The sequence below is a fragment of the Pelodiscus sinensis genome, chromosome 10 (genome assembly GCF_049634645.1).
Source record: "Pelodiscus sinensis isolate JC-2024 chromosome 10, ASM4963464v1, whole genome shotgun sequence".
NCBI classification, from domain to species: domain Eukaryota; kingdom Metazoa; phylum Chordata; order Testudines; family Trionychidae; genus Pelodiscus; species Pelodiscus sinensis.
The window spans coordinates 3518460-3530708 of NC_134720.1; the positions used below are offsets into that span (position 1 = coordinate 3518460).

Genomic DNA, 12249 nt, shown 5'->3' on the forward strand with positions numbered 1-12249 from the left:
CGACCGTGTGGTACTAGAGCAGGGGTGGGCAATAGTTTTTTTAGGGGGGGGCCGCGCCAAACGGTCAAGGGCTGCACTTTTGTGGAGGGGACGGGGGGTCTGGGATGGCAGGTGGGGTGCAAAGGGAGCGTGGGCTGGAGGACCGGGGTGCAGGAGGAGGTGTGGGGAGTGAGTGATGGAGGGGATTATGATTGGGAGCAGGGGCTTGACGTGCGGGGTCGAGACGGGGTCTGGGTGCAAGAGGATTCTGGCCTGGGGGAGGGGCGTAGGAAGGGGTGCAGGGGCTGGGAGGGAGTTGCCACCTGGAGGAGGTAGGGAGAAGATACAGAGGGTGGCCTGGGGCAGGTAGTTAGCGGTGGGGGGGGGGAGGGCTGGCGGTGCCAGAGGCAGGCTCTGGCTGGGAGGCGCTTACCTAGGTGGCTCCCAGCCAGCAGCCCTGCAGGAACCTGAGCCAGTCTCCCTGCCTGTCTGCTGGGCAGGCTGCTCCCTGGGGGTTTTGCTCCAGCACAGGGAAGGGGAAGGGTGGGAGGCAGCAGGTTCGCTCTGGCTCTGCCTCCAGCAACATTTCTCAGCTTCTATTGGCTAGAAACTGGCCAATGGGAGCTGCGGGATTGCTGGGAGTGGGGACAGCGCGCGAATTCTCCCGTCCCTCCCCAGCTTGCAGCGCTGTTAGCAGCCAGCTGTTTAACACCATGTGAGTGGCGCTGTGGTAAGGGGGCCGGCGAGGCGACTGTGGGCCAGATCCAACCTACTAGCCGCCTCTCGCCCACCCCGTACTAGCTGGACCTCGAGGCTCTGGGGGTGGGTGGGTTCAGAAGCGGCAGGTCTGCGGCGGGTCCCCAGACTCGGTGCTGAACATGGCATGTTGGTGTGCACGAGGCACTGCCAAAGCGTTGCCAGCGCTGGAGATCGGAGCCCTTCAGCCCCGGGCAGGGACGGCCGGGCCGGGCCGAGATCCACCCCCCGTCATGCCCAGATCCCAGGAGCTGGCAACGCCGCCCAGCCCTTCCGCCCGCCCGCCTTCTGGGCCCCGGGGGCACGTGCTCTGCAGGACGCTGCCTCTCCAAGGCTCCTCTGAGCCAGAGCAGCAGAGGGGCGCTGGGAAAACCTGCTGAGCCAGGGGGCTGCACGGGAGTGAGGGTATCCGGCAACCGGCTGGGTTTCTAGCCACTGCGCTGAGCTCTGGGGCAACAGACTTTCTCGGGGCTTCGCAGAGAGACTCGCAGGTGAGCTCCGGGCCCTCCGGCTCAGCCTCCCTGTGGGCCCCTCGCTCGGCCCCCGGGGGTTGCTGCGCCGGGTTTCCTGTGAGCGAGGCACAGAATACGCCTTGGGCCAGCCTTTCCGGAAGTGGCTCCCCGAGGCCCACTGCCCTGTTCTCACCTGGGCCTGGCCGGGGAGTCCCCTTGGGCCCAGCTACGAGCTGCAAGGTCCGGGCGGCTCTAAGGATCTCGACTTGTCTCTTTGCGCCTGAGCCCTGTTACCGGGCTGGCGTCTGGGTGTAGCTGGGGGGGCTCGGGGCCTGCGTGGGAAGGGGGAGTTGGAAGAGGAGCAGGCTCTGCCCTCCGGCCCCTCCAGCTCTCCCCTCTCTGGCAGTGCGTCAGCGGGAAGCTTGTGTGGCAACGTGCTCCGGGGGGGCTGTCATGTTAGGGGCCCGGGCGCACGCTCAGAGAGCCAGCCTCACCTTAGACCGTTCACCCTGCCAGGCAGAGAAAGCTCCTCGGGTTAGGGCACACCGCTCCCCGATTCCTGCTGCCCACCGGAGCCGGGACAGGCCAACACCCCACCTCACGCACCGAGCCCTGCTCAGGGCCAGGTGGCAGCCGTGTCCTGCCTGTGTGCGGAGGGGAGAGCTGACGGCTGGAGCAGGGGATGTGGGGCAGGCTTGCTCCCCGCCCCCCACCTTTGGGGCAGGGAAAGAGGGGCCCCCAGGGAATAGGGCACAAGGCCCCACAATTCTTTAGCCAGGCCCTGGTGCAGCCGAGGGGCAGGGGCCCAGCTTTGGTGCTGCCCACGTCCCGGGTTTCCAGCAAAGCCCTGCCTGGGAGCGGAGACCCACTGAGAGGCAGTTTGATCCCGGGGCCCTAGCGACAGACCCAGGCCTGGCCTCTTGCCCACCCGCTCGGTGGTGGCCTGAGGGGGGTTCGTCCCGCCCCTCGCCGGCCCGTCTCTGCTCCGTCACACGGTCGGTCCAGCTGTCCGCGCCCCTGTGGCAGAGCCAGGAGCGGGCGTGGAAGATCGTCTCCCTCCCCCCAGCAGGAGAAGGTCTCTGGTCTGTGGACGCCCAGGAATTTCGGGTCGGCGCGCACGGAAGCGGCTGCCTCCCCTCCTCTCGCCCTGCCCTGCCGCTTGCCGCGCTGTGCTGCTCGCGGGCCGGGCCCCTCGCGCTGTGTCCGCCGCCCCGGCAACCTCCCAGGCCTCTCAGACATCCAGGGGCCTTCCTGGTGCGACCCGCCAGGCGATGCAGAATAACGAGCGAGCCCGTCGCTGTCTCGTCTCCCCTCGCAGTTGCCGGCGCAGGAGGTGGTGAATTTGTTCATCCCGACGCAGGCCGTGGGCGCCATCATCGGGAAGAAAGGGCAGCACATCAAGCAGCTGGCGAGATTCGCCGGCGCCTCCATCAAGGTAAGCAAAGAGCCCGGCCCCGCCCACAGCCCTCCGCGCCGGCGCTCGGCGAAAGGAGTCGGCCAATGGGAGCTGAGAGATTGTGCTGGGGGCGGGGCCAGCATGCAGCCCACCCCGTCCGTTCTCCCTGCCTGCTGCCTCTCTGCACTGCATGGAGCCCAGCCCTTCCCACGCCCCAACTCCCTGTCCCCAGGTCACCACCCAAACCCTCTGTACCCCCCTCCCGACCCTGCACCCCCTCCTATGCCCCTCCCCCAGGCCAGAATCCTCTCCTGCACCCAGACCCTGCTCCTGGACCCTGCCCCCAAACTCCTGCGCCAGGTCACCCCCCCTTCACCCACACGCCCTCTCAGACCCGCATCCCCAGCTCCCTGCATCCAGCCCCGGCACCCCCTCCATAGAAGAGTGAGGGCCTTGACCACGTATCAAAATCTGTGTGTGACACCCCCCGCCCCCCATCAAAAATTACTGCCCAGCCCTCATCTAGCGCACTGTCCCGTCTGCCGCCAGCAGCCAATGCCAGGTGAACAGAGCTGGGAATCATCCAGGGATCCCTCCCCCGTCCCCCCTTCCCAGCCTCTGACACCCTCCCTACCCAGCCATCGCTGGACCTGTCTGCCGAGACAGCCAGCCAGGGAGAGCGGAAGAGGGAAGCCAAGGCCTGGGAGGTGCAGAACCGTATTTTCAACGTAAGAATGAGCTGATATTTTGAGGACCGAGCCCTGTTCTCTTTGCCATAACACCTGCCTGCTGTGCGAGGCTGTTACCGCGCGAGCTGCCCGGGGGAAAGGCGGGCGTGGGTGGATTGGCCGGGAAGGCAGAGCAGGGCTGTTCAGATTTTGGGGAGAGCGATTCCCTGCCTGAGACAGGAAGCCGGTCGTTTGCGGAGCCGGCCGGATGGGCCGTTCGGCACCCCCGAAATGGGCCACTGGAAAGGAGACAGGCGGTCTCCGGCCAGACTTGCCTTGGGGGCGATCCTGGTTCCCTGAGCCCTCGCCTGTGACGTGAGGCTGCCTGGAGAGGGGGCAGATACCACGCGACGCAGCCTGGGCGCCCTGCCGCCTGTCCAGGAGCTGTCCGGCGGCTGGGCAGAGCCAGGCGCCGGCGGGAGAGCGCCAGGCTCGTGGTGCTGCTAACCACTTACCTCTCTGGCTTGCAGATCGCGCCAGCCGAGGGGCCGGACGCCAGCGAGCGGATGGTCATCATCACTGGGCCCCCAGAAGCCCAGTTTAAGGTCAGTGGGGAGCGGGCGGGCAGGCTGCATGTGGGGACAGAGTGAGCCACCCAGGGGAGAGCAGAGGAGCGGGGCTGCATCACCCGATTTGAGCCAGAGGAGGGTGCTCGGCCCAGGCTCAGCCGGAGCTGAGCTCCACTTCAGCCTGCTGCCCCGGGCTGCCCCGCTGGGCCAGAGCAGTGAGCGCGGGTCCCCGAGAGGCTAACGTGCCCTCGTTACGCTTCAGTGTCAACACCCTGAGAGGCCAGCAGGAGGCAGGAAGGGCGACAGCTCAGAGCCGCGTTGTCCGCACAGGCAGAGCCTCCTGGTGAATTCTGCACCCACGGGGGCTGCGGCCCCAGGGGCCCAGTAATTCTGCAGGAAGCTGGGGGGGCGAAGGGGGCGGCACCGCTCTGCTCCTGCTCTCTACTTACCTGGGCCTGCCCCAGTCCTGCCTCAGGACCCGGTGTCCGTCCGACCTGGCCGTGTCGGCTTTCGGGCGTGCAGGGCCCTGGCGCACGAGGGGCTGTGTGGGGGCCCAGTGGCGGGGAGCGTCCCAGTGGGCTCAGTGCCCGGGCGCTGAGAGCGTTTGAAATGTGGCTCGCTGGGAGCTGCTGCCTGCACCTCAGCCCTGGGCCTGGGCCTTGCCTCCCAGGCCGGGGGCTTCGCCCGTCGGCCGCTCTCCCCTGCCCCGCGGCAGACAGACGGGCGCCCGCGCCATTGGGGAAGGACCCGGGGCACAGAGCTGGGCGCTGCCGGGGGCTCACCACGGCGCTTCCTCCCGCAGGCCCAGGGCCGGATATTTGGCAAACTGAAGGAGGAGAACTTCTTCAGCCCCAAAGAAGAGGTGAAGCTTGAAGCCCACATCAAGGTGCCTTCCTCTGCAGCCGGCCGCGTGATCGGCAAAGGTGGCAAAACGGTACGGCAGCCTGCGGCGGGCGGGGCAGCGTGGCACTCGTGTGCTGGAAGCACACACGGAAAACAGCGCGGGACACCCTCCTCCCCCACAAACACACCCCAACACAGCCCCCCACACACACACTTCTCAACACAACCACACACCTCCGCACACCCCCCCACCCCTCACAAACCTCCCCACACACCAACACAACCACACACAGCCAACACACCCCAATACAGCCACACATACAACCCACACCCCCCAACACAACCATACCCCAATACAGCCACACACACAACCCACCCCCCCAACACAACCATACCCCAATACAGCCACGCACACAACCCACACCCCCCAACACAACCATACCCCGATACAGCCACGCACACAACCCACACCCCCCAACACAACCACACCCCGATACAGCCACGCACACAACCCACACCCCCCAACACAACCATACCCCGATACAGCCACGCACACAACCCACACCCCCCAACACAACCATACCCCGATACAGCCACGCACACAACCCACACCCCCCAACACAACCACACCCCGGTACAGCCACGCACACAACCCACACCCCCCAACACAACCATACCCTGATACAGCCACGCACACAACCCACACCCCAGCATAACCACACGCACCCTCCCCCACATCCCCGCACACACGCAGGAACCCAGCCAGCTGTGACCCTGCAGCAGAGCAGACCCGGCCTGCAGCCTGGCAGGAGGGGCTGTGTTCAGAGCTGGGATGGATTGGCATTGCCCCCGCTGGCACCAGGCCCCGATGCCTGGGCCAAAACTGTGCCCCCTGCCTCCTTCCCTACATGTGCTGGGCACCTGGCGGTACTAAGAGCCATTCACTGCCCACGCTTAGCGCCTGTGGGAGGCCTCGTTCCGTAGGGCCAGGGAACCAGCGGTGCTGGGCGCTGGGGGAGCCTGGCAGGCTGGGGGCCCGGCGGGCAGGGGGCTAGTGGAGCAGAGGAAGCTCAGCAAAGTGCAGAGACGTGAGAGAAGAGGGGGGAGATTCCTCTGAGCAGCTGGTTGGACTCTGCCAGGTGGGGGCGGGGGGGCCCCTGCTGCCTGTCCGGCTGCTGGCCGGGCTTTGAGGAAGACCCGGGAACGGCTGGGGGCGGGCGCGGTTCACCGTGCCCACAGACTGTTGCCACGACGCCTCTCGCGCAGGTGAACGAACTGCAGAACTTAACGAGCGCAGAAGTCATCGTCCCCCGCGACCAAACGCCCGATGAGAACGAGGAAGTTGTGGTGAAAATCATCGGGCATTTCTTCGCCAGCCAGGTACGCGGTGGGCAGAGTTCTCGGCTTCGACAGGGTTTTGGGGCAGGAGGGGGATCGGCCCGCCCCTCGCGGGGGGACCAGTCTGTATTGTCTCCCCACATCCTGGTGCTGGGGGGCCTGGCTCCCCATCCACACAGAACCCAGCACACGGCTGTTCTCCCGAGTGTCGCGTGGTTCCCTGGACGTGGGACCGGTTCTGTTCTGTAACATGGAAGCCGTTGGTTTGTGACTGTTCTTCGAGTGCTTTGCTCTGGTCCATCCAATGCCGGCGTGTGTGCTCGCCCCAGGCACCGGCGCCGGGAGAGTTCCCCTCGCAGTACCTGTAGGGGAGCCGGCTCAGGCGCCCTAGAGGGACACGCCCATGCCTCGTTCTATAGGGCGCCTCCACCCCTCTCCCTGCCACTCTCAGTTCCTCCTTACCGCCAGGGATGGGGCGTGGACCCTCCCCCTGGGCGGTCGCTGCTGTAAATAGTTTCTCCTGTGAGCCAGTTTCCTGATCTTAGTGGTTAGTTAGCACAGGACCCCCGTGGGGACTGGGCCTCCGGCAGGCTGAGGCCAGGCCAGGGCACATCTCCTGGGCCCAAGAAGGGCAGCCCAGCATGTCGGCACTGGTGGACACTCCTGTTTGGCTGGCAGATGCCTCAGGCGCCCTCTGCTCGCTCCCTGGTCCAGTCTCCATGTGAGGTCGACCGGCTCCGGCTGCTGCCGACGCCCGAGGCTTTGCAGGCACCCAGAGAGTCTTCTCCCAGGGGTTGCGGGACTGCGCCACGGGGGAAAAGCCACTCGTAGTACTGCCCCGGTCTCCACAGAAGCACCGTTCCCCTCCCGAGGAACTTCTCAGGCCTCGCCTCTGAAGCAAGAGCTGCCGAGTCTGCAGCCGGCCTGTTGCTGGTGGGGCCTGAGCCCACCAAGGGAGCAGATGGGGCTCCCTGGGGCTTTGGCACAGATGTTCAGAGCTACACGCCCCCCCCCCATCCCCCCCAATGGACGGCACGAGGCTCGTCGGCTCTAACTCCCCACCGCGCCTCCGTGAGCTGCCCCGGGCTGGCACCCCGCTCTGGCTGATCGGCACCGGTCCCGTGGTGACCGGCCCCCCTCCCCTAGGCGCTGGTCAGGGCACAGTCGAGCAGAGCGCAAGCCTCCTCAGCCGCGTTCCTCTCCGGGCTGCAGCGTGGTCATTGGCGCCCACCGCCAGCCCACGAGGACACTGCCTTGAGGAGTCAGTCATGCCCGCCCCCGCCCCCCCCCCCCCGCCGAACGGGCACGAGCCAGCGCCCCAAGAAAGGGCGCTTGCCCGTTTCTGGAACTGGGCTGGTCTGAGGTGCCTTCCTGACCTGCTTCCGCCGTTGTCCAGCAAGGAGGGCCGGAGGGGCCAGAGGCGCCCTGTCTAGCGCGGCGTGTGCGCCAGGCCGGGGGCACCTGAGCCGGCTCCCCTACGGGTGCTGCTGAGGAAAGAGCTGCCGGCACTGGTGCCAGTGGCAGGCGCACGCACCTCTGTTGAATGGGCCAAGCAACGCCCCTCGCGCACGCCAGCCACAGTAACTGGCCACTCAGCCGCCTCGCCCACCTCCGCCCTCATCCTGTGCCCCGGGGAGCCCCTGGGCACTGACCGCCAGGCCCCTCGCTGGGTCCCCCCGCTGACCCGTGCGCAAAGGGGTCAGAATTGCAGTCACCTGAGCCCTGCCCGGGCCTGGTGTTCGGGGGACATTGGCCTCAGTTGCCTAAGAGGTCGCTGCACCCAGACCTTTCTGCTTACCCAAAGTCTGCAGTGGATTCAAGGGACCAGCCCCTGAGGGGGATTCCTGGTGCCCCGTAGCTGGGGCCCTCAGGTGCCAACCCCTGGCCCAAAGAAAGCTTCCTCGGACGGCTCCGAAATCGTATCCTTAGTGACTCCTGTGGGGCCCCAGAGTAACCCCTAATGCCAGCAACCTGCTCACTGCCTCAGCATGGAACGGCGGCTGGCGTGGCCAGTCAGAGCACCAGGAACGCTTGGGTGGCGGGGCTGGTAGCCCGGGTCGACTCTCCCAGCGCTGCCTCGTCTCGGCACGGTCCCCCCTCCTGACTAGCTGCCTGGCCTCTCAGGGCCTCGCTGCCGCCTTCGGTTGTCAGCGGCCGGTGGCTGGACCCACAAGCTGGCCGCCTGCAGGGCTGTCGGTCTGGGGTTATGACAGGGGCAGGTCCAATCCTGGGCTGACGGGCTTGGGTGCTGTGGGCGTGGCCGTGCCGGCGGGCGGGTGGCGGTCGCAGCACGGGCGTGTTGGCGCCGTACAGCTGAGCTGGGGGGCGAGGGTCAGCCCCAGCCAGCACTGAGGGCCCGTGGATGCCCTGCGCCCTGGTAGCTTGCACGTTGGCTCCAACATGGCGCCAGGCCTGGCTCTGTCCTGCTCTGGGAGCTGCAGGCGGGGCGGGGGCTGCCTCGGGCTGGCCCTGCAGCGCTGTCTCTCTCTCGCTTTGCCTGCAGACTGCACAGCGCAAGATCAGGGAAATCGTACAGCAGGTGAAGCGGCAGGAGCAGAAACACGCTCAGGGAGCCCCCTCCCTCCCGCGCAGCAAGTGAGGCGCCCGCGCCAGCCCGCAGCCACCGACGAATGTAGCCCTTCCAACGCCTGCCAGGCCGCCAGCGTGGGGCGCCAACCAAAGACCTTCCTGAGGCAGAACGCTCTGCCCGGGGCTGGGCAGGGGAGGGCTCCACCCCACTCACGCTGCCGTCGCCCCGCCGCAGGGGCCCTGCCGACTGACTCTTCCCAGCCACAACCTCCACGTTCCCCTCTCTACTAGCGCGACGTGATCCCTTTAGTTGGACTAACATAGGCGGAGACGGGGCAGGCAGCCCCCCGGCAGCGCCCGCTCCCCGTGCCTGGGGCCACGCGGTAGCTGGGGGGAGTTTTTTGTTTTACAGTGCATGACGTGGCATTCGCACCGTTGACGATACTTTAGACCGAATAGCGCTGTAACCAAACTAACCCACTTTTCATTTTGTAAAAGGTTAAGTTGTTTTTTTTTTTTATTTACTTGTTTTTTGGAGCTTGTGGTTCTCCGACAAAGCAGGCCGCCGTAGCCCGCTCAGGGCAGAACCCTGGGGAGACCTAACCTACAGTAGACCGAAGGGACTGTCAGCAGCACGATCGAAAGGGTAAAAGTGGCGGGTTCTGTAAAGGCTTTAGGAAGAGCAGCGTTGGGATTGTCTGTGCCAACACAAGGGATACCGTCTCTGAGAAGAGGAATCTTTCTCTCGAGCTCTGTCTAGCTCGCCTCCCCCTTTCTCTGCGCTTCACAGATGCCACACTGGTTTTTGCATCCTCTCCCGGTCCCTCCCTCGCACGCGCTCTCTGTCTGTCTCCACCGTCCCATCCGCTGTGCTCTATATAACACACCACCGACCGCAAACGCAAGGAACACCCAGCCACAACTTCCACCTGGGTTCTCGCCCAACCCAGCCACCACGGTACCTGTCTGAGCATTTTGCAAAGAAAGAAAGAAGCAGGAGAAGCCTTGGTGCCCCCAGCCATGCAGCTGGGTCAGCCCCTGGGGGCAAGACGACACTGCAGTGGGGCTGGGGGGGTGGGGAGTCTTTCTTTCTTTTAACGGGGGGAGGGGAGACAACTACCGTACACGATGTTGTTGGCTCAGGGCATGAAAATGGCAATTTTATTTTTCTTTTTGAAGAAGGGGGGGGAGGGAAAACACAAAAAAAAAACTACCTCAGGTGTTTTCGTACCTCAGCACCTTGCCCTCGTGTTTCCCTTTTAGAGATTTTGTATGCCTTGTAAAACTGATAGTTGGAGCATTTTTTTATTTTTTTAATAAAAATGAGTTGGAAAAAAATCGAGACCAAGTCAGCTGCCCGGGCAGGAGCCAGCGCCGCCCTGCGTGTGCGGCGAGGGCGACTCGCTTCTCGTTCTGCGAGCCGAGAGCCTTTCCTTGGGAGACACCTTGAAGCTGCCACCCCGCCCAGCGCCAGAAAGGCTCGAAGAACCACCCCGGGGTTTTGCTAGTGCACACGCCAGGAGTTTTCTGTGCTAAAGGACGCCCATGGACTGGTTGCTGTGAACATACCATTGTACCAACAGACTGCAACGCCAGTTTCCTCTACTGCAAACAGTGTTCTGTGAAAAAAGAAATATATCCAGCTAACACGAGCCTGCCCGTGGTATTCCTTTTCATTTCCCGCCCCCGCCTGGGTGGGCAATACAGGGGCCAAGTCGCGCCCCCCAGGTCCTCCGCACCCCCCCCCCCCCCGTGCCCTGCCCTGGCAGAGGAACCTTGGCAACATGGGAGGGGAGGGAGCGGTCTCAGAGGGGGAGAAAGCAGCCACTCCCGCAAAGTTGCTAGACCAGCCAGGCGGCTCCAAATGACAGGAATGGCCCTGGGGCCAGACTTGTGCCGGCTCTCACCCCACCTTCCGAGCCAGCTGCTCTGCAGCCCCAGCCCCATGCAAATCCTGCCAGGACAGAGCAGCGCCTGGCCCCTACCTCACTGCAGGCCTTACAGCCTGGCACAGGACATGATGCGCCACTCCCCAGCTGGGCCTTAGGGAGGCCACTGAGCCCTCCCCAGACCCCAGTGTGCTGCAGCTGCTAGGCAGGGCCCTAGTCTGCCTGGCTCATCACCGTGGCCCCTGCGGGGGCTGGGGGAGCTGCTGGTTAGCATGGGTCGCTCTGGCCAAGCAAAACAAGTTGCTCATGTAAAATCAGGCTCTGGGCGGGTTGGAGTCGGCCAGGCGCTGTTGCAAGCCGGGATCGCCAGCAGCCTGCACCGTCACTGCTGGGGGCACCTGGCCTGTCACCCCCCAAGTCCAGCCCTTGGAGAGTCCGGTGCATGTGTGGGAGCAGGCCACCACATTGGGGGGAAAGGCCTAGGGTGTCCCTATTAAAATGGGGATGTGATCCAGTGTGGGCCCCACCCCATTTGGGAACAGCTGTGCTAAAGGGTGAGGCTGGCGCTTAGCCGGGGCAGCTGCCCTGCAGCTCAGGCCCATTCTGATGCCATCTCTCTCTCACACCCCCACCCCTCCCTGGGCTGCCCAGAGCACACAGGCCCCCACATGCATGCACTGGGGTTTAAAACACCTGCAGCTGCTTTATGGGCTCATCCCAGCTGGCTTGAGACCACGGTGGTGCTGCTGAGCAAGATGGGGCTGCTGCTCGCCAGCCCGAGAGAGGTTCCTGCCACAGGCTGGCAGGGCAAGGGGGTAGACCTGTAGCTCTCCCCCAGCAGGTGGCAGGGTGCAGTGCTAGTGGAGGTAGCCCTGCCCACCCTGGCTTTGGGGGTGGAGCAGGATCTTACTTGTGTTGTGCAGTTCACATTGCTGGGAGGGGCCCTAGGAAAGCCCAGCTGAGGTGTGGGGGGACCCTGGAGCTCCTGCGTGGGCTGTGAAAAAAGACCACCCCCCCCTTTGGCTGCTAGTACTACTCCCCTCCCACTATGCATCAGAGCTGGCACAAGGCAGCAGGCCCCAGGGTGAAAACTAACTAGCTCCACTGGCAGCGATTTAGGGTGGCACTTCTGCCTCCCTGCTCTGGGCTGTAATTGGTTCTACAATTACCATTTCAAAATGAGAGCAGGTGTCATCATTTCCTACGCAGCCGGCCCCCTGCCACCACCACTACTGCCCTGTATCATTTATTTTAGACCCTAGGGACTGCTACTGCAACTCCTACCTTGAACCCCAGCACCAACTTAGGAGCAAACGACTGGGTGGGCCAGGGTCCCAATAACAAAATTAAGGGCCTGCTAACCCTGGCCTGCATGGGGGTGATTTGGGGAGAAGCGTGTTGAGCTCTGAGCACTCCCCGCAGGCCCTGGTCTGCACACGGCTGTAGTGCCATTTGGAAACAGGACAGAGGATTCCCAGGAAGCCCATGAGCCAGATGATGCTAGTGCAGGGGCTGGGTAGAGTTCACCTTCCCTGATAACCCTGCCTGAACAGAGATCACTGCCAGGCAACCAGCGCGCTTTCCTCCTGCAGGACCATCCACCTTCCACAGCGCACGTCATGGCCGCCTACATAAGCTGCCTGTGCAAAGAGGCTTGGGGGAAGAGTGACGGGACTGTCGGAAGACCAAGGTTCCACCCAGGCTGCGTTGGGCTGCGAGGGGGGCTGCCGAGGGACCGGAAAGCAGCCAAAGAGGAAGGCAGGCCGTGTGGACACACAGATGCAAGTATTCGCTTCCGGTGACCAACCACGTCACAGCCGCGACTGCGCG

General features: G+C 64.4%; 1 protein-coding gene across 2 annotated transcripts in view; it reads left to right on the plus strand.

The window, feature by feature from the left end:
• Positions 1-10182, plus strand: part of IGF2BP2 (insulin like growth factor 2 mRNA binding protein 2) — a 61485-nt gene extending 51303 nt beyond the window's left edge. For both annotated transcript variants that reach the window (XM_075937340.1, XM_075937341.1), the window contains 5 exons: positions 2506-2622; positions 3782-3856; positions 4623-4754; positions 5930-6043; positions 8505-10182. In XM_075937340.1, the coding sequence (XP_075793455.1) occupies positions 2506-2622; positions 3782-3856; positions 4623-4754; positions 5930-6043; positions 8505-8600 (534 nt within the window). In that variant the 3' untranslated portion in view covers positions 8601-10182. The remainder of the gene's footprint in view (positions 1-2505; positions 2623-3781; positions 3857-4622; positions 4755-5929; positions 6044-8504) is intronic.
• The last annotated feature ends 2067 nt before the right edge of the window (positions 10183-12249 follow it).